Source organism: Sebastes umbrosus, chromosome 4 (genome assembly GCF_015220745.1).
Source record: "Sebastes umbrosus isolate fSebUmb1 chromosome 4, fSebUmb1.pri, whole genome shotgun sequence".
NCBI lineage: Eukaryota > Metazoa > Chordata > Actinopteri > Perciformes > Sebastidae > Sebastes > Sebastes umbrosus.
In genome coordinates, this window is record NC_051272.1 from 18,631,161 (window position 1) to 18,652,323 (window position 21,163).

Here is a 21,163-nt window from a genome sequence, read left to right on the forward strand (position 1 = left end):
TTAGTGACCTATATACACATCAACACCATCCCTCCCTTCCTCCGGCTCTCTGCTCCTTCTATCGACGGCCTTTTACTGTCTCCACTTCTTGGTTTCCCTCCTTCCCTCCATCATTCCTCTCAGACTACCTTTTCCTCCACCTTCTCTCTCCTCCTCTTTGCTAGAAAGCAAACTAATAATAGTTTGCGGTGGAGGCTCAAGTCATGACACATGAAAGGGATCCGAATGAGCACAAGAACAGTGGCTGGTGCTCATTTCTATATTTCAAAATCTCGTCGTTGTGGTAAACTGAGCCTTTGGCTAATCTCTGGTGAGTGTAAACACTGGAGTAGATAGTCTGATGAAAGGAGTCTCTCAAAGAGGCACAAAATCCAATATGAAATCTGACTCTGGCTGAAATAAGACCTGGATACAAAGACGCAGACATATGGAGAGACAGCAGTGTGTGTGTGTGTGTGTGTGTGTGTGTGTGTGTGTGCAGGGTTATATGAAGGTGCTAAGATTTAATTATGCTGCAAAATAGCATTCAGGAAATTAATGCTATAAACAGTAATGTTGAATACGTAGCAAACAGAAGGGGATTAGCAATGAATAACCCCCTGTCATAACATCAGTTCTGCTGAAACGTACAGGAATAATGTGGGATTTATAAAAACCTCAAACATCCGGTGAAAAATCCACAAAAAAGCACATTTCCATAATCTTATCAGGCAACTTATAAACATACACCTTGTTTATCAGGTGAAACCACACAGATCACAGAGGCACATCTGTGCACATATCACAGCTGCAAGAGATAGGAACTATAGCATGACTGGGAATGAGAGAGAGTGAGATCGGTGCACGTGATTTACTGCCACACCACCCAAGCTTAGCATACACCTGTACCACACAGCACTGCTCACACTCCCACCACAGCAGGACTAACTGCTCTCCCGCAACCCCACACTGACACCTGGTGGCTCAGTGAGGCAGCAAATCATCACCACACACACAACCGTCTCAGCTGCTCTCGTGGCCCCCTGGGAGCCACACAACGTCATCCTCACACTCTTCAAAAACTTCGCACTGCTGCTTGGTTTTCACAGCAGTATTACAGACAAATACGCAGCATCTGTTCCTTTGTATTCTGTCAGACGACTGCTGGACCTTGAAAGCAGATACAGCAATGAGCTGGGGTGGATTAATGCATATGGCTGGCCTGGGCTGCAGAGGGCCCCAGATTGGCCAGATTATTGTTAATTATTTAAATGTACTTCAAAGAGAGAACATTTTTTTACACCTATTGGCCCATAAGAAACATAAAAAAAATTAAGCAGCTGGGTAGATTGATTGATGTGGGACAATATGTGGGACACATCTAACCAATCAGCTAATGAACCTGGTCCCATGATGTGACCAGGTTCATAAGGTCAATTTGGTTTTCAAATAATACGTCACTACTGGACAGAATAGTGGCAAAATGTCAGAAAGAAAATGTGATCATGGAGCACAAAAATGAAACGCACAACGGCTGAAAGAAAAATCCCTAAATTGATAATAAATTTCAAGGCTGTCTCAATGTGTGTGTGTGTGTGTGTGTGTGTGTGTGTGTGTGTGTGTGTGTGTGTGTGTGTGTGTGTGTATGTGTGTGTCAGTGCTCCCCGAGTGTGTATGTGTAATATTCCTAGCACACTTTTACACATGGCACTAAATTACTTTTTTCTGGTAACGTTAAAACCACCTTAATCCACCACTGGCAATGAGTGTAAAAAAAACAAAAAACACAGCATCAGGCGATTTCAGGACAGTCAGTTTATTGAACAGCAAATTGTGACAGGGAACACAATATTTGTTTTTGTTTTTTTCAATTGCATGGTCAACAATGTCTAGAACAACGGTGTCATTCAGCACACATATTCATCTCTTTGCCACAGAGAGAGTTTGTAGATGGACAGTGGGGTGAAGGTCCTTGTTTTAAAGTGCCATAATGCACAATTCCTCTTGGAGGAAGACAACAGAGGCCCAGACGGCCTCCAAGGTCCCCGCTTGCATCACACATTGTGTTTGTGTTTCCTTCTAGTGTGTGTGTGGCTCCTACTTATTGCATATCAGTGAGCTGGTTTGTGAATGTTTTCAGTGAATGTGTAAAGCACAAATCTTTATATTAATAAACTCTTCACTATAATTATAATACATCTCATAATATCTAAGATACATTCTTATATCTGATTCATTTAGAATATGTAGGCGATATACATTTTGTGGATAACTGCTGATGGGTGACGTAGTGGACACCATCACACGGGTCTCTTACAATGACCTGTCGTCTCAGCCCTATGGATCAAGTTTAAACAGACATAGATAAACTCTTTTACAAGACTAAAAAGTTAATCTCAATCGACATCTCCACAGAAATAAACCAGACTTTAATCCATATCTGCAAAAGCAGCTTTCCAAAGACTTTGTCTGAGTATATTAAAAGTGGGCCACGTGGTCTCTTGTGCCTAATAATCCTTTGTGCTTTCTTTGATTGTATACACTCTATAAGTCATACATTTGGTGTTTTAGAGCTCCTCTGCATGTACCTGCAGCCCCAGCTGTAGGTGCTGGTCAGAGTACATGGCAGAGGAGTGTGAAAGAGAGAAGGAAAAAGGGAGACAGAGCATGGGTCTGACAATCAAAGAGAAAAATACCGCAGTGTCACACTAACAACTACACGTCGACTACAGCACTACACAGTCAGACACACACACACACGCACGTATTTAACCAAATGCACAAGGTCAGTGAAAATTCACAGCTGAGTAAAACAAAATGACTTGCACAACATTTTCAAGATTCAACCAAAGAAACGGATTAAAAAAAAAATCTGAAAACAACATGGGAGGGTTGGGGAGGTTCAAAAATCATAACAATAATCTCAACAACACAAAAATAGGCATCAATACAATAACAGCATATATGAGATGAACTGGCGATCGGAATGTTGAAAAACTACGACAGTAATTTATTATAAAGACAACGAGCTCACACGAGTCGACAGGTTTTTTTTCTCCTGTGGCTCAGCTGTCATCTGTCGACATGGCTGGAAGTGCCAGTCCACGTCTAGCAGTTCTGTTGCCCCTCCCTGACCTATGGCTTTCAGTTAAGACATTGATTAACGCATGCGAGCATGTGATTCAGTCGGCACAGCCTTGGTCGTTGGTGCCATCAATGTCATATTGCAGCTACCTCATGAAAGAAGCACCATTCACAGATGTTCGATTTACAGTCTGACATCAGCGGGTCCCTATTGGCCTTGTCCAGGCTGTATCTCACTTTCAGAGCTGTTTCAGTAGTGCCACAGGTCATTCACTTAAAACTACATTCCTACCATCATTACATGATGTTCCGTTTGGTCCTAGTTGATAAAACTTTGGGAAACAGGACTGACCCAACTTAACCAATAGCTCAGGAGAAATGGCACCTCCAAAAAACCCATCCTTGATCTATTCTAGTGTTCCCCTTTGCATACAGTAAAAAAAACCTCATCAATATGCTGCATTTAAGTTAAAATAATGTTTGTTGCATTAAAACATGTTCCTTCATTTGACATGTCACCATCATAACATAAAATCAAATGGATTGAGGGGGGGGGGAGCTGGAGAGGTAGGTGTGCAAATAAGCCATCATGTACAAAACAAACAATTAATCCTAAAACATAAAGTTCATATCATCTGTACAATATAGTTAAGGTGGACACTTTGTCACAGAAAAAAACAACACATACAAATATATAGTGCTATACAGCCTATATAGAAAGGAATATCGATAAATAGACCTCACTCCCACAAATGATAATACATTGAAAAGTTGCATCTACAGTGCAACGGTACAAGTGACGAGCTGCTTGAACAGTGGGAGCGAGGAAGGAATGTGATTGGGTAATACCCATCAAAGTCACCTTGATCTCCGGCGAGATAAACCAATGGCAGCGCTTCAGTGTTGTGATGCATCAACAAGATACGACTGGGCCGCTTTCCCTCGCAGCTTAAAGCAAACAAAACCTCTAAAGCAAACAGGCCGAGATGTTTGGTAAAAATCATAGAACGCTGACAACACATTGGTTTAATTTTCTGATAAAGAAAGGTTTGTCATTAGCTCTTTGGGTCCTGCCACTAGATTCAAGTTCGGACAAAGAATTTAAATGAACTCATCTGTAAACAATAATGATTATGTCTGGATCTGAGGGGTTTGAACTACTGCAGGGCTGTGGTCGAAAAGTCAAAAAATTACGTCTAATGTCTTTTCTTAACCACTTTTCCTTGACCTCGATGGAAAACATCATGAGGTCAAGGAAAGGTGTGAAGGAGAATTCAGAAGGACTCAGGAAAAGACAACCGTGGTGTTCAGAGAATCCGACTGTACTTACACTAGGCTCTGTAATGATGACACAACGGTGGTTATTGATGGTCTGCTGTGGTGAAACTACAATGTTCTGTGGATGGACTACAAAAGGTGCATGCTCGCCCTGTGCGTTCTTAAATAGCTCTTTCAGAGACAGGTTGCCTCAGCCGCGGTGTGTAAAAGAGAGATACCAGTGAAAAATATCACTTCAGGTCCACCACAGGTTGGAATTGAAATAAAAAAGTAATAACTTTGGGTTACCACAAAGTTTATAAGACAAATATTGAGTTATTTTTTTAGTTATGGTGAAGGAGTAGAACCATTACATTTCTTTCTACTCCTTTACGGACATAATATTTATTCATGTTGATTATTTGTTTGCTATGTTTACAGTTCATTGTATTTATTGTTTGTTTATTCTTGTTTTGTTTTTTACTTAATTGTTACTTATTCAAACATGCCCACTCATATTTATCAACATGAATCCCAATTAGTATATGACTGTATGAAAATAATATGCAAGATAAGCATATTGTTTGTTTTCATGAATGGCAGATTGGGGCGTCGCTTTAAAAGTTGAGGCCACAAGGAATTGTGGGGTGGCATTATCTCCTTTCCTTTGGTAAAGGATGGTCCAGTGTATCCTATGCTAAAGGAGATAAGAAAGGAAGCACCTTTCTTTAGCATTTAGAGAATTCGAACAGCTCTCATCATGGCTGCTACGGAGATACTTCCGGGTCATTTCACTCCGCTAGGAACCTTCCTAAGCAAGAAAGACTTTTCGACCACAGCCCAGCTAAGGTCTTACTGGCTCCACAATGGATGACTGTACTCCTGAGGCCTCAGCATGTGATGTCTGACCATTTGTCAGCATAATTACTAAATATCTACTCATAATCTGGCATTCTATTAAAATTGCAACCCATTTAGTGCTCAGAGCTTTTATCTGAACCCACAATGAGTCACACAGGGCAGAAAACCGCTCTTTGTGAACTGACATTTTTTTTAAAGCGTGCAGCACTTTTGGCCACAATCCAATCACTGATGATGTCACAGCATGTGTTTCCCATCATCCCTTGAAGGCAAAACCCCCCGCTGTAACATCACTGATTGGGGTGTGGCCACAACTACAACATCCTTGACAGTTTTTCGACCAACAGAAAGAAGCGCAGAGGCAGTTTTAAACAATGCGTGTGTGTAGTTTGGTAGCGCGTAATGCCCAAATGTTGTCCCTTCAGTCTAGGGTGCGACTACGAAACAGGAGATATCTTTTTTTCACGGAGGAAAAACAGTCGAATCATTGTGGTAGCTCTAAATATCAGATGGAACCTGATCTATTTAAAAAGCCAAGGCAATGAAAGTCTGCTGCTCGGAGCTGAATGGCTGAGTTCATTACAACCTCTTACAGGAAGGGATGTGGCGTCTGAGGACAGATCATAGCTCATCACATTCCCACACAGAGGCCATACTATAGTTTTAATTCCAAGTATACTATCTTTTAAGACATAAGGTCTGGGGGAATTCTTTGAATAGCATTTCATTAAATAGTCTCTTCTTCTAATGTTCTCAAATATCTTTCTAAGTAAAGTATGTGCATTTTTTTTAGTTAGTTATGGTGTATAATTGTCAATAGATCACACGCATTAGTCTCGGTCATTCAGAGACTAATGCTGTGTAAAATTAGGTAGTGTAGGGCGTGCAGGACTGCAGCAACCTAGGGCAGTACATGTACTTTGAAAATTCCACAATCATATTCATAAAATACAGTAAAATGCTGTAATTAAACAGCGATATTCCTTTAAAACTTCAACTGATATTTGTGGCTTAATTTCCAGAGAGCTAGCTCAGCATGCCTTCTGGATTTTTTTGTGTGCCACCACAGGCAGCTTGGCAAACAAAGGCTCCCTCCTAAACTATTTCGACATTCAACACAACAAATTCAAAAACGACATGTACTGATCGGTCATGCTTTTGACCCATCGAAAAATTTCTTTCAGAATGAGATGAAAATCCTCACGCGGCTGGCGTGATGCCTTGTGGGAGGGAAAGGCAGATGTGCTTCTTAGTTGTCTTTTTTAGGCAACAAGCTGAGGAGAAATTCACCCACGCCCAGGAAGTAGATCACCTGGGCGATGCCAAACAGAGGTGCGATGACCAAGGCTCGACAGTAGGCTCCTTTCAGGAAAGCTGATGGACCCTCGTTACGCAGGATTTTCCTAGAGAACAAATAAGAGATAAATATTATATTTAAAGTGAAACATACAGACAGCACTAGTTATGTAGAGGTGTGGTGTTGGTTTATCTCTATTTTAATTTGTGTTTCTTGTAGGGCTGTCAAAGTTAACGCAATAATAACGCATTAACGCAAATTTGTTTAAACGCCATTCATTTCTTTAACGCATTAACGCAACTTCCAATTTTTAGGTTGTAGCGGGAGAAGATACTGACATCATATGAAACTACAAAACCTAAGGAATCCATTGGTACCAACCATGTCATACTACCCTGTCGAGAAGGAGGCTAAATAACGCTCCAAACTTGCGTTAAACTCTGGCGAGGAAAAACTGGCATGGTCATTTTCAAAGGGGTCCCTTGACCTCTGACCTCAAGATATGTGAATGTAAATGGGTTTTATGGGTACCCACAAGTCTCCTCTTTACAGACATGCCCACTTTATGATAATCACATGCAGTTTGGGGCAAGTCATAGTCAAGTCAGCACACTGACAGCTGTTGTTGCCTGTTGGGCTTGAGTTTGCCATTTTGTGATTTGAGCATATTTTTATGCTAAATGCAGTACCTGTGAGGGTTTCTGGACAATATTTGTCATTGTTTTGTGTTGTTAATTGATTTCCAATAATAAATATATACATACATTTGCATAAATCAAGCATATTTGCCCACTCCCATGTTAATAAGAGTATTAAATACTTGACAAATCTCCCTTTAAGGTACATTTTGAACAGGTAAAAAATGTGAGATTAATTGTGATTAACTATGGACAACCATGCGATTAAATATTAGATATTAGATTAAATATTTTAATTGATTGACATCCCTAGTTTCTTAATAATCTATCAGCTGTATTGTTTGTTGTTTCTGTTGTTGTTTTAATAGTTTTTTGAGACACTCTTATGATGATAATGCAATCCATTTTGACTTGACTATACACGCAGCATCACACATGCTGCAGCAGTAAAGACATAATGAGGTCACCTGATACAGTCAGTCACTCCGCTGTACGTGTCTTCTGTGCTCCCTCGGGTCAGCGACTGCAGTCTAGTCTTTATCACTGCAACACACACAGAGCTCAGGTGAATATACGACATCAACGAGCGGTGCACGCATCGCTGTAACAACGTTCACAGTCCCGCTCCTCACCGTCGACAGGGTTGACAGCGACAGCCGCCGTGCTCCCTGCGAGGCAGCCTGATATAAACGACACGTAGAAAGGAGCGGGCCCATCTGCGCCTCTTTTGCCCAGGTTGTTCAGGTTGGCAAAGAGGGGGAAGTAGATGACGGAGAAAGGAACATCCCTGCAAAAAGATAGAGATAGAGATATAAGGCAGTAAGTCATGTGAAGTTCATTGCAGTAAACTAGTTAAAACTAGTTGCCAGATGTGTTTTACCTGAGCAACGTGGCACCGAGGCCCTTATACAGCCCAGCGATGCCCTTTTCACTCAATAATTGTCTGGTGAGCTGCATGGCTGTCTGGGACTTCTGCACAGTACCTGCCACCACCGTCTCTGGCATCAGCTTCCTCTGAGCCTCTATGGAGCATAAGGAACACAACATGAATAAGCTTCATATAAAGCCTCTAGAAACAAGCAATGCTAAGAACAGGTATGTGGGCAGACATTTTGAATTCATAACAGTAATAAGAAACCAGAATAAAGCTGTTGTAATCTCTGACATGACCACATGAGGCCACTATTTCTCCAGGTTATCGCCTTCACTTCATTCTTTGCTAAAGCAGCCATCTGGATTTCATTTCCTCTCACCAATTCGTCCAGCATCTTGGAGCTGGATTTTCAGCATCTCCATAGGAGTTGTGACAATAACCTGCAACAAAAAAGAAAATAAAGGGGTCAGGTACAACATATGCACACTGTGAACAAGGGATAATTAGTCTGTCAGGCCAAACATGTGTCCAGTGTAAAGCTTCTGGCATTAGCTACGTGTCAACTCTTGTTTTCCTCTGTAATCCACACAGTAGTAACTAGTTAACTGGATTAAGGGTGAGATGGCCATGTTCTCAGCCGCAATCTTAATCCAAGGTCTGCTACACTTAATCTAATCACGTTCCTCGCGCTTGAAGCCTTTGTCCTCATTGACAAGAGGCATTTCCCTCTGACTCACTCACTCAGTGCACACGGTCAAGAGCTCTCACAGCGTCTTATCTGATCACTCAAAGCTAGCTGCCAGCCTGCTAACAGGACAACATTTCAGTAGTTTGAAATTATTCATGAAAATGCGACACTACAGGTCACATTTAGATCACAGATAACAGGGACAACCTACAGAGACAAACTGTGAGCATGTTTGTGCAACTACCTCCTCTCATTCGAACGTGCTCGTGGCTAATTCTAGCTGCAGGCAGGTGATAAATGAGGTGATGGCTGAGGCCCAGTGGTGTGTGTGTGTGTGTATGTGTGAGCTGACACTGGCAGCGCTAATGGCGGCACTTCCAGATGGAGAACAGGAGGATGCAATTAAAGCGGCACCTCACTCACTCACCTGGCATGTACCTGCCCCGCACCCAGCCAGCATCTCTTTGGGAAGAGTGAGTTTTCTGAAAGGAAAAAACAAAAGACGACATAAAGCTCAGATTAATGCAAGCACTTGAGTGTGAGAGCCAGACAACTTTATTACTGCAGTCCTAGAAAAAAGGAGTCGTCACCACCTGCGTTGGTGATGATAATCTTTGTCTTCTATATCAACATGTCAGGCACAAGGGCAGATTAATAATTCACAAGGTGAGCGGCTGGGCCAGACAAGTCAATCATTCATCAGCTCGCATGTTTGTCACCATAGCGATGGAGATAGATGCCCCAGAAGCCTTCAGGTTTATCATGGGGGGGGGACAATGGGTGGGTGATTGACTTTAGCAACACCAGATGATGGTTGCTAATGTATGATGATGTGTGATACCATCATGTGCTAATTTTCAGGGCTTCCGTTGACACACGTACAAGGAATTCCGTATTTTTAAACCAGACAGCTAACGGACCACTGCGAAATACTCAGTGCCTTCGGAGAAGACGACAGAGCGGTGGAGGATTAACTAGAGCCTTGGTGAGAATACAGACAGCTAATGTGTCAGTTTACATGTTAGTAAACACGCCAGTTAATCACAGTGTGAACGAGGGGAGTGGGTGTGTGTCAGTCAGCCTGTCGGCACGTTCATGCCTCACCCATCCTTGGAGAGGTGTTGCCTGAAGAAGTCGTTGGCAGCCAATTTGATGGCTTTCTCTGGCGTGACTAGTGTTAAGTTCACCGCCGCTCCTGGGAGGATAAAAAAGGACAGAGAGCAAGAAAGAGAAAAAAACAGAGAAAGGAGAGAGAGAATGAGAGGTAATTGCCTGCAGCAGTGAGAAACAGATGATCCCTGTATTTGGTGTCTGAAGCCTTACTGTGAAGCTGAAAGTAATCACAACCGTATGCTACCTTACAGCTTTGATGCTCTCGTTGTTTACATTTCAGTCAGCTCAGACATGAATCACAAGAATTTAAAAATAAAAAAAACGTACCTCGGTACATCCCAAAATACCCCTCTGACCGGATGGTCTTAATAAGGCAATCGGACCTGAAACACAACAGTTGTGGCATGTTATTTACGTATAAATCTGATGATAAACTGGATGATACTGCTGATTAGTCCTGACTTCTGACTATAGAGCGCTCCAGGGATGACGTATTTTTGAAGAACAACTAGGAAGTTAGCATCGCCCTGGTTCCCTCGACGAAAAGCCAATGGGATTCTTCCATTTGAATTATTGCAGAAAATAAGCTCTGTGGCAAACAAACGTTTATGATACTTGCATGTTTTGATCCGTAAGATAATCTTCACAAATGAACAATACTTTTATGATTTTTGAAACATAAATGCAAACGTCAGAAGTAAAAAGCTAACGTTAGGCTATAAACTAACTACACCACGGTCGCATGAGTGTGAGTTTACACAACGAGACTGTAAAGGCAGATGAGTCGGGGTGATGACATTTAGTAGTCTCATTTAGCCACTTGTTAGCAACCGCCTTTTTTAAGAAACGTAAAAGCTTCAAAATTCACGAGTAGGGTATTTATTGATGTATTTTATATCGTAGAACAAAAATCTCTTAAGCTTGTGTTAACCACAGACCTTAATTTAGGCATCTAACTAAAAACCCATTCAAAAAATCCATAGACTTCCAGAGGAGGGAACCGGAAGTGCAAAAATGCTAACTCATTTCCCGATTTTAGGACTCATTCCGGTAGCACTCTATATGTTTATATGTTGATATGCAAATGTCAGATACGGAAATGTCATACATGCTGGTGTAAAGGCGAGATCCATTTTGCTGGTTTTGCAAGCGAGTCTTGGCCAGGTCAATGGGAAACACACAGGTCACTCCAATTAGGCCAGCGATCCCCCCATTGATCAATTTGGCAGGCAAACTGGATGAGAGACAAGAATATGAAACGGTTAATAGATGTAAACAAGGCCACGGCACTGCTGTATTTGTAGTCGTTCCACACGCCACCTCACCTGATCTGCTTGTCAGCCATTTATGTGAATCCCCGGCTGGTCCAAGTGTCAATCTGTCTGTCAGCTAGTCACTCTGTGGTCGCTTTGTTACAGTTGTGGGTTGCTGTCCAGGTGGGATTATGTGGCTTGATTGTGCTTTGTCCGCTCGTCTCGCTTGCAGTTGATGTTAATTCAAGTTAGGGGATATCTGTAAAGAAACAGGACAGGTCACATTAAACACTCTCATAAAGTGGCTGTTAACAAAACCGCTCCAACAAAATAGAGGATCAGTACATTTCAAAAGTTATAATGAAGCAATGTTGACTTCACAAACATTACAACATATACTTGCTTTTAGCAACACGTGGTTACACCACCTAGATATACTGCAAAAAATCAATATCAGTTGGTTAGAGCTGCAACTAATGATTGTTTTCATTATGAATTAATAGTTTGGTATATAAAATGTCAGAAAACTGTGCATCACAATTTACTAAAGCCCAAGGTAGTGTGATTAATTTGTCAAAGTTAACGCAGTAATAACACTAGTGAAGATACTGGTATCATATGAAACTAGAAAATCGAAGGAATCCATTTGTACCAACCATGTCATACTAGCTTGTCACGAAGGAGGCTAAATAACGCTCCAAAGTGTGTACCCACGAGTCTCCCCTTTACAGACACGCTTTATGATAATCACATGCAGTTTGGGGCAAGTCATAGTCAAGTCAGCACACTGACACACTGACAGCTGTTGTTGCCTGTTGGGCTGCAGTTTGCCATGTTATGATTTGAGCATATTTTTATGCTAAATGCAGTACCTGTGAGGGTTTCTGGACAATATTTGTCATTGTTTTATGATGTTAATTGATTTCCAATAATAAATATATACATGCATTTGCATAACGCAGCATATTTGCCCACTCCCATGTTGATAAGAGTATTAAATACTTGACAAATCTCCGTTTAAGGTACATTTTGAACATTAAAAAATGTGTAATTAATTTGTGATTCATTTCGATTAACTATGAACAATCCTGCGATTAATCGCGATTAAATATTTGAATCGATTGACAGCCCTAATCATAAGTGTCCGACATGAGATGGAAGTGCTAGTGTGGGGTGTCGAGGTATATATATATATATATATATATATGTATAAAAATATACATATATATATATATATAATAGTTACTTATTAATCCCTAAATAGAGACAATAGCACAAGATACATTTCCATAGTTCCATAATTAGGCAAAATTGACAGCTCCTTAAAATAGATCTTTAGCCATCACTGTAGAGGGACTACTTTCTGTTTAAACAAATCTATCATCACTGAAACATCTGTGCGTCATGCGTGTCCTTCAACACTCGTTTGCTTATGCATGAACTCTCTGATTGTACTGTACATACTGTATATGGGTCGCCATGTACAGGGGAAGTTCTGTCCTCTGTGTGCTGAAACAGTAATTTCTGAGCAAACAAATGAAATATGTTTGACCTGGCCGAGAAGATGCTCCATATTTTTGGTACAGAATGCCCTCAGTGTGAAAAGATGCTTCCCATTTCCTCTTTTCATTCTCTCCACCCCCTTCATCCACCAATCACAACCTGCCTCTACGTGTGCAACCTGCCTCCTCCTCCTCTCCTCCTCCTCACCGGCCCTCCCCAATCATTTCCCTCAGTCACGAGTCACGACTCACAAACACAGCTTTTCCGTCTCAGATCTTTGCTGACTTGCGGGTTTTCTTAGTGAAGTGCATCTGTGCTGCGTATGACAAATCATATCACTAATTCCTCACATTCTGTTTCAGAGAGATTGCACAGCAGGATGTTTAGGTTTCTGGGTGTGAATGCAGCTGTGGCCTGGTGTGTTTGGTTTGGATGGGGACTTGAGGCCCCCGCTGGCTGCTCCAGAGGTGGAGGAGGGAGGAGGAGATGGGGTTTCAGAGCAGGTCAGCGAGCCGAGCCGCCTCTCTGGTCTCTCTTGGCTGGGTTTCTCCTCTCGGCTCCCTGGAGCCGACTTCACAGCCTTCCTCACCGTTTCTCATCCAGCTGTGATTACACACACATTTTCACTTTAACCACGCTACTTTTGTTTCCCCATTTCCTGTCACTGACTTCCTCCTGAACTTAACTCCACAGTCAGCACACTGATTCTCTTCAAACAATAATTTACAGACGACTATACGCTGTCAGTAATAGGACTGAGGAGATAATGTATGGTGCATAGAGCGCTGCAGTCTTACATGAGTCACCCATCAAACCATTCTCCCTCCTTCCCATCACGCTCGCGGCTTTACTCGTCCACTCCGGTTTCTTCTAGACCACACCACTGTGTCTGCGCCAGGACATTTATTTGACCCGCAGTCATAGCCTGGCTGTATTGTCTTGTCATGACAATTGGAGTCTGTTAGGAAACAACTAGCCTCAACGTGCAGAATCCGCAGCACACAGTGGCATCACTCATCAACGAAATCTCCAAGGAATTCCTTTTATTCTCACAGTAAGAGAAAGACTCAACAAACTGTTAGGAAACTGAAGTGGAACTGGTATTTCTTCTCTCCAGACCCGCATCACTACACCACTTTAGAGGCCGCAAAGGGTTGCAAGGTCATTTTTCAAATCACTACCATAGACTGTATATAAGAAGAGGACGTAGTCACCGTGACTTTGCCCATTGGTTTGTGGACTGCCGTTTTGAAGCCTCGAGTTCGACATATTGGCCATCGCCATCTTGGTATTTGGCCGTCGTCATGTCGTTTTTTTTGCAACCAGAAGTGACACGAGAGGTTGGAGCTAAGTACAACCGAACGCTGAATAAGACGTTTTCTAAAAGGTTATAATTAACTTTCATGAACTGAAAACACACTATGAAAGGGTTAAAGTTGTAAGACGAAAAACATGGATAATTCCAGACCGGACAATGCCGTGGTATCGACCTGTCAATCGCAAGATAGCCACGCACTAAGGCATACCCTGCTTTAAGATCTATTTGACTCTAGATGGAACCATAATTTACTAAATAAACATCATGCTGTATTGAAGAAGACTTGAAACTAGCGATTGAGACCATAAACTCATGTTTACAATGTTTACTGAGGTAACAAATCAAGTAAGTATAGGCTCATTTTCTCATAGACTTATATACAATCAGACTTCTTTTTGCAACCAGAGGAGTCGCCCTCTGCTGGATATTAGAAAGAATGCAAGTTTAAGGCACTTCAGCATTGGCTTCACTTCTCAGACCCTTAGGCAGCCCAGAAGGTTCACTACACAATTAAAGAGGAGAGTTACTTAAAGACAAAAAATATGTTATCCAACTAGCCAACCACAAGTGACTGGAAACATCTCCCTCTTAAACACACATTCACACAGAGGTCATATTTTACAGTTTTCACCTCCAGAGCAGATAAGCACTGATGAGTAAACAATAGACAAGGTGATTGTGAAACTTGCCCGCAGAACCTTGAACTTAACGACTTAACTCAGACAGACATTGGACCCACTTGATTAAAGAGTCAGTGGAGCACCTACTGAGATAACAGTTGAGGTTTTGACCCTTGTTCATCAGTTCAACTTGAACAATGAAGCAATAAACACTGTTTTACTGACAAGGATACTGAAAATGTGTGTTGAACCATGTCAGTAAAGCAGCAAGCAATCTTCTTTTGCTAGACGTTAGGATATTATAAATGAATAAATTGTAATAAATTCCAAAAAACGTTTTACTTAAACCTTTAAAATATGTAATTACAAGTTCATGGACCAATGTTTATATAAATTTAAATGCTCATAGGTAGTGTATGTAATGATCCAGTTCATATAATCCCACAAAGGTGGGGCAGAGGGTGTCAGCACACAAATTTACATATAATTTATGAATGACACCAAATGTTATATAAGGTGCAGTGATGTAATAGAATAATGTATCAATCAAACACGGGGACAATGATCATAAATAGGACATTATGACATGATTTTTAAAGGATGTTGACTCACCTGAAATGTCAGCTGATTATTATGTAAATAAGGTATTATGTAGAAGAAAACGATGAATAAAATATTCATAACACAACACAGGCTCTTAAATGTTTCTGGAATTAGTTTCAATACAACAACATCAAGGACATAATTTTTGGACATTTAAGATTTAAGACTTATACTGGGATGATAGCTGGTAACAACTGTGTAACATTTTAGGTAACCTTTTTCCACCTGTTTTAATTATCAGCAACATTTACTTAAAGTGTCAAAAGTAAAAGTACTAATAATGCAGAAGGACTCCTGTCACAGTGTTATATTAATATAGAATATTATATTATTGTTTTTATGATTGACAAATACATGCAAGATCATTGTAATGTTATAGTTCTTCAATGTGGAGACAATTTTAGAGTTTAGTTTGTTTACCAATGGATAGATTAGCAGTAGTAGAAGTACTGCATAATATACTATATCATGTTTTTTATGTAAAAAGTAACTGGGATCTTTAGGTGTCAAGTAAATGTAGTGAAGTAAAAAAAAAAAAAAAACATGTATAAAGTATCAGAATGAAAATACCCAAGTAAAGTACAAGTGAAATTGTACTTAGGTTCAGTGCAAAGCATACATGTAGCTAGCTGCTTCTACTAATCTGCTCTAAGGCTTGTCTCAATCACAAAGACTCACAAAAAGATCAACATAACCCTGCAGATACTGAAAATCTGGAGGCAAATCCACACCAGTTAATTTCCTATGCAAAACTCAATGCAAATGATTTTCCACTCATTCAAAACAACCAGAGAAAAAAATGTGCCTTATCCATCACAGTTCCTTGGCTACCTCTCTGCCCTCCAGTGCCAAACAGAGTAAAGGTCCTGCTGACTAAATGACTAAATCAGTTTGCTTAATGACAGCAGGAAGTCAGTGGCAACACTGACAAAGCACTGTGGGTAGTCAGCACTTCGCTCACGTGACTGTGGTTGCTCGAAAAAGACAGCAAAAGAAAGGAAAATCACACGTATCCTTCCTCATTATCTCAGAGCAGGCGGTTGTTACCAGTCCATCTGTCTCACATGTACTGGTTTGATTAACGCACTGTGTGTTCCTGCAATCCTCTATCAGATGTCAAGTACTTCTCTGAGCTGCAACAGCACAAATCTCCCTTCTGAACACATTATTTTCTATACAAGACACATGAATTTGTCTATTATTAGTCTACGGCAAAGCTACTATTAATATACGCTAGTATTATATGGCTTACATGCAGTTTGATATGTCCTTGTGTATATTTGTTTGGATTAGGTTTTAAATAGTTCTCTGCACTGACAGCTGTATGCCTATACTGTTCTTCACAACAAACCTCACAGCTGCTGTCGTGCTCTTACTGTGCTTTTTTTAAATAAAGGTTTATGAAATGCAGTCTATTTTTGGACATCTAGAGCACTGCGGAAACAAGGGATGAAATTTGTGGTGTCACATAAATCTGATTACTATTCCCTCTTCCCTACAGCCTCGGGATTATAAACCTAATTCCTATTTAGGAAAGCTCTCTCGCAATCTCCATTTACAACCAGGGGAGTGATATGAGCACAGCGATGCATTGAGGTGCTCTACACATTACAGTCATTAAACCTGCACAGTTATGCATTGTTGTTATTACCTGCTGTAGAAATAACAAGCTGGATTTAACAAGCAGCACAAATGCCCCTTCAGTGCACAGAGGTGGTGCAGTGTTTAGTTCCACAGGTATCTCTGGTGGCCCAGTTTCATGAGTCACCTGGGGCTTGTCTTTTGTATCTCCTCTGTTTTGCCGCCCTCTCAGCTTTCCCCCAAACTCGATAGGAAAATAATGATACCACTGTGAGTGGACTTTCCTTTGAAAAAAAGCTAAATGCAGCATTGAAGCATCTGATTACAGTTGGCAGATTACAGTAAGGCCTTGAATGGCCTGAAGGACTGTAACACTCACACAGCATCTTCCCACGGCACGGCTACACGCCACTTCCATTCAGTGCACATAAACCAGTGACATTTAGTAGTCCTTGCCACTGGGATTTTTAGGAAATGCTTTACGGTTGTAATCCTGCATGCAGATTAAATGGATATTTAACATAATGTTGTTTTCTACTTAAAGCAGCAGTGGGTCGAAATGGAGCAAATATGATTAAAAAAAAAGTTATTTTTATAAAACGGTCATTATATCCTGACAGTAGTTCATGAGACAGTTAATCTGCAAAAAATCATGTGCCTCTGTGTCCTCCGGTGCTCCTAACGGCATATGCAAGATTTCACAGACCGGAGGAAAACAACCAATCAGAGCCGAGCTGGAGCCTGCCGTCTCCGAGCAGCTGTCAATCACTCACAAACTCCGATCAGAACGGTCAAACTAGGCAGCGCTGATCAAATATGAATCAATATTCTGTAAATGTAATGCCTATTTCCCGCGTAAAATGTTTTCAGAAACATCTTGTAGTGTACTGTTTAGCTGTAAAATGAGAATGTTGGTGACCTGGCAGCCATGTTGAGATCTGTTGAGGAAATACCAAGCACCGCCCACCAGCCGGAGCACAGCCAATAGGAACGCTCTCTCTCTGAAATTCAATTCAATTAAATTAAATTCAATTCAATTCAATTCAATTTATTTTTATATAGCGTCAAATCATAACAGAAGTTATCTTGAGACGCTTTATATATAGAGAAGGTCTTAGACCGTACTCTATAGTTTAGAGACCCAACAAGAGATCCCACCAAGAGCATTGCACCGGAGCACGCTGTGGCCAGGAAAAACTCCCCATTTAGCGGGAAGAAACCTGGAGCAGAACCGGGCTCTAGGAGACCTGAAATGACCTGTGATTGGCCAAAGTCTCCCGTCACGGGCTAGATTATTTAAAGCCTGAAAACAGAGCCATGAGGAGGTGCAGAGGTCTCTCAGAGCACTTGAATTACAATATAATGAAAGGTTATTATGGAAATTTTGCCCAATAATGCCAAAAACAGTCTGCCTACTGCAGGCTTAATGAGAGTAAAGCAATGTTTTCAGCATTACCAGTACAACAGTTCCATTGGAAAACACAGGATGTCACCCTACACCCATGAATGGCTCACCTCATCAATTATTTCAAGGCTGAAGCTTTTATTACCTTACACAGCTTGGCCTCATCATAACCTACACACAACGCACTGGGAAAACTCCTCTTGAAAGCATGCATTACTTCTTGACATCTTGCTCAGCAGTCAAATGTCTCCCTTCTGTGAGGCGTTCAAGGCCTCAGCAGTGGGTAACAAAGATATAGCCTCGAGCAGGCAAGATATTCAGCAATTAATAATGATTTAATTATCTCACCTTCCTTTCATCCTGTCCGTAGAAGTAACAGTATGTTAATGTTTAGCTAGTGACTTATGAGTAGCTTCACGTCTCTCTACCAATGAAAAAAGGAGGTGGGTACGGTTAAAGTGGGTTTACCCTCCACTACAAACACATGATAATTACACCCTGCTGTGTGTGGTAACATCCAAAACACCAAAGCAAGCTAACATATCCATACAAACTGATAATAATATTATTAATAATAACAATAATAATACATAACCGTTACACCTGTCACCTCGTCGGTTTTATGGGTAAAATATGACGAGGCGCTTGAACGTCACATTAACCGTTATTTTAGAACGTTCACATTCATAACCGTTGGGAGTTCTACATTCTAACAGCCGTTAATATTCAAAAAACCACCATATGTAACGGTATAAAATATGCTATAGGCTCGCCACATAATGGACATTATTATCTTACAACGAAGCGGCAACACACACAATCACACTACTAGCTAGCTTTTCATCTCGTTTTTTAAATAGGACATTTAACGCTAGCTTGGTACGTCGCCTCACGTTATTCTCAGGTAACGGCTTCTATTCATTCTCTGAACAAGACATCACGACTCACAACCAGACTTTGTGTCTGCCTGTCAGAGGTGAGTAGCTTCACGTTTCTCTACCAATGAAAACAGGAGGTGGGTACGGTTTAAAGTGGGTTTACCCTCCACTACCAACACATGATAATTGTTACACCATCACTACGGGAGCGGAAGCCGGCAGAAATTCGGTAACCGGTCCGGTTGCTGTGTGTGAAACATCCAAAACACCAAGCTAACATCTCCATACAAACTGATAATAATACATAACCGTTACACCTGTCACCGACGGCTCGTCAGGTCTTATGGGTAAAATATGACGTTTGAACGTCACATTAACCGTTATTTTAGAACGTTCACATTCATAACCGTTAGGATTTTACATTCTATTATGTAGCCGTTAATATTCAAACCCACCATATGTAACGGTAGAAACATAACGCCACATAACGGACATTATTTAAACTGCCTCTTACAACGACTTACTATCTTTACATCTCGTTTTTTTATAGGACATTTAACGCTAGCTTGGTATACGTCGCCTTCACGTTATTCTCAGGTAACGGCTTCAATTCATTCTCTGAACATCACGATTCACACAACAAGACTTTTTAACTGCATCCCGTTATATCTTTCTACATACCACATATAGAGCCGTTTCCGTTACCTCTCCCGGTGTGGTTGCAGTGTGAAATCAAAGACTCTCTTGTATCTTTGGCTTGACAGACCGACAATCGCTAACCTACCTACCGGTGTTCCTAGCATTGGAGTACAGCGGAGGGAGGTGGAGGAGGAGGGAGAGTGAGAGAGCAGGGGAGGAAGGAGGGGGAGCTGGAGATGGAGTAGGAGCAGAGTAGGAGTCCGATAAAAGAGATTTAAAGAGGAGGTCCTCTAGTGGTTTATAGTAGAAGTACAGACATATTTGTTTTATTTGCAGTAAAGGTGTAGAAAGGGTGGGGGATGGTGGGGACAGCGTCATCATGACGACTCATCTCAACCCCCATGACCTTGAACACTAAAATAGAAAAGATGGCTACAGCTGAAATATTGGGGATGATGTGCAGCATGCAGCTATAAAAGTGTCTAATGACTCACTACAGGACTAGATTAAAAAAACAGCTGACACATTTCTTTACATAACAGTTTTACGAGAGATGAAAATAGTGGAGATTCATATTAAGGGTGTTTCTGCAACTATACGGGCATTTTTAAGCCTCAGCAATGAAATTGATGTTATGTCATCCCCCCTCGGCACAACACAAAGCGCCTGGGTCAGTCCTTCATGCTGGTAGCCATCAGGTTCCACAACCAAGGCTGACCCCCATATGAGAACTATGAGGACTTTAAGACCTTTAAACATGCACTATCTGCAACCATCTTGGACTCTAACCACTGGCACACTTTACACTTACTTTACACTATACATCCTATATACCACTTTATGGACTGCACATATGTACATACTACATTTATTTATTGACGGACTGTGCACACTATGTTCACCCATTCAGTCTGTATCTTTTATATCTCTATTATTGTTTTTATCATTTTTGTATACCTTTATCTCTCCTGTGATTCACTCTGTTTGCTGATGTTGCTGCTTTGACACCTGAATTTCCCTCTGAGGATTAATAAAGGTCATCTTATCTTATCTTATCTTAAAGGTCCCATATTATGCTCATTTTCAGGTTCATACTTGTATTTTGTGTTTCTACTAGAACATGTTTACATGCTGTAATGTTAAAAAAAACAACTTTATTTTCCTCGTACTGTCAGCCTGAAAATGCCTGTATTTACCCTCTGTCTGAAAAGCTCCGTTTTAGCGCATTTTGGTTGACGGAATTGCAACAGATTGCATTGCTAGGCAACAGCTTGGGTCCATGTGTACATCCTGTCAGCTGGTGACATTCGCATACACTGCAACCAAGAATAAACTGGGACACATTTAGAATGTTTACGTTTAAAATTGTGTCAAGGGTCTAAATATTGTATATTCGTGAGATCACGAATGGGCAGAAACATGAAAATCTCACTTTTTTATAATATGGGACCTTTAAAATTTGCAGTGCAATGCTTGATAAATATATACACAGTGTTATTACCCATCTTGACATAAAAATAATTACTAAATAATGTGATTTAATACAATTTAAAAAGCATTTTTATGGGTCCA

General features: G+C 40.9%; 1 protein-coding gene and 2 long non-coding RNA genes across 5 annotated transcripts in view; 2 read left to right on the forward strand and 1 right to left on the reverse strand.

The window, feature by feature from the left end:
* The window catches only part of LOC119486847, a 28,612-nt gene that overhangs the window by 4,649 nt on the left and 2,800 nt on the right, over positions 1-21,163 (forward strand). The window lies entirely within an intron of this gene.
* Positions 1,776-20,336, reverse strand: slc25a22a (solute carrier family 25 member 22a). Of its 3 annotated transcripts, none has more exons than XM_037767307.1 (11): positions 19,741-20,336; positions 11,117-11,303; positions 10,900-11,025; positions 10,119-10,174; positions 9,783-9,873; positions 9,106-9,160; positions 8,370-8,430; positions 7,997-8,138; positions 7,749-7,903; positions 7,584-7,659; positions 1,776-6,584 (listed from the first exon to the last, which is right to left on the reverse strand). In XM_037767307.1, exons 2-11 carry the CDS (start codon positions 11,134-11,136, stop codon positions 6,431-6,433), a joined length of 936 nt encoding a protein of 311 aa, XP_037623235.1. In that variant the 5' UTR covers positions 11,137-11,303; positions 19,741-20,336; the 3' UTR covers positions 1,776-6,430. The 3 variants fall into 3 exon arrangements, with proteins under 3 accessions (XP_037623235.1, XP_037623236.1, XP_037623234.1); XM_037767308.1 differs by having other exon boundaries at positions 19,737-20,336; XM_037767306.1 differs by having other exon boundaries at positions 1,779-6,584; positions 19,634-19,777.
* On the forward strand, positions 19,056-20,089 carry LOC119486848. The gene is made up of 2 exons (XR_005206600.1): positions 19,056-19,549; positions 19,717-20,089. It is a non-coding gene; the product is annotated as an uncharacterized LOC119486848 (long non-coding RNA).

Bases quoted from the DNA above. Each gene is read 5' to 3' on its own strand.
- slc25a22a (XM_037767307.1), bottom strand. From the start codon at position 11,136: ATGGCTGACAAGCAGATCAG. The intron at 9,161-9,782 runs GTGAGGCATGAA...TTTTCCTTTCAG, and splicing joins CAACACCTCTCCAAGGATGG to AAAACTCACTCTTCCCAAAG. The intron at 7,904-7,996 runs GTAAAACACATC...ATCTTTTTGCAG, and splicing joins CTCGGTGCCACGTTGCTCAG to GGATGTTCCTTTCTCCGTCA.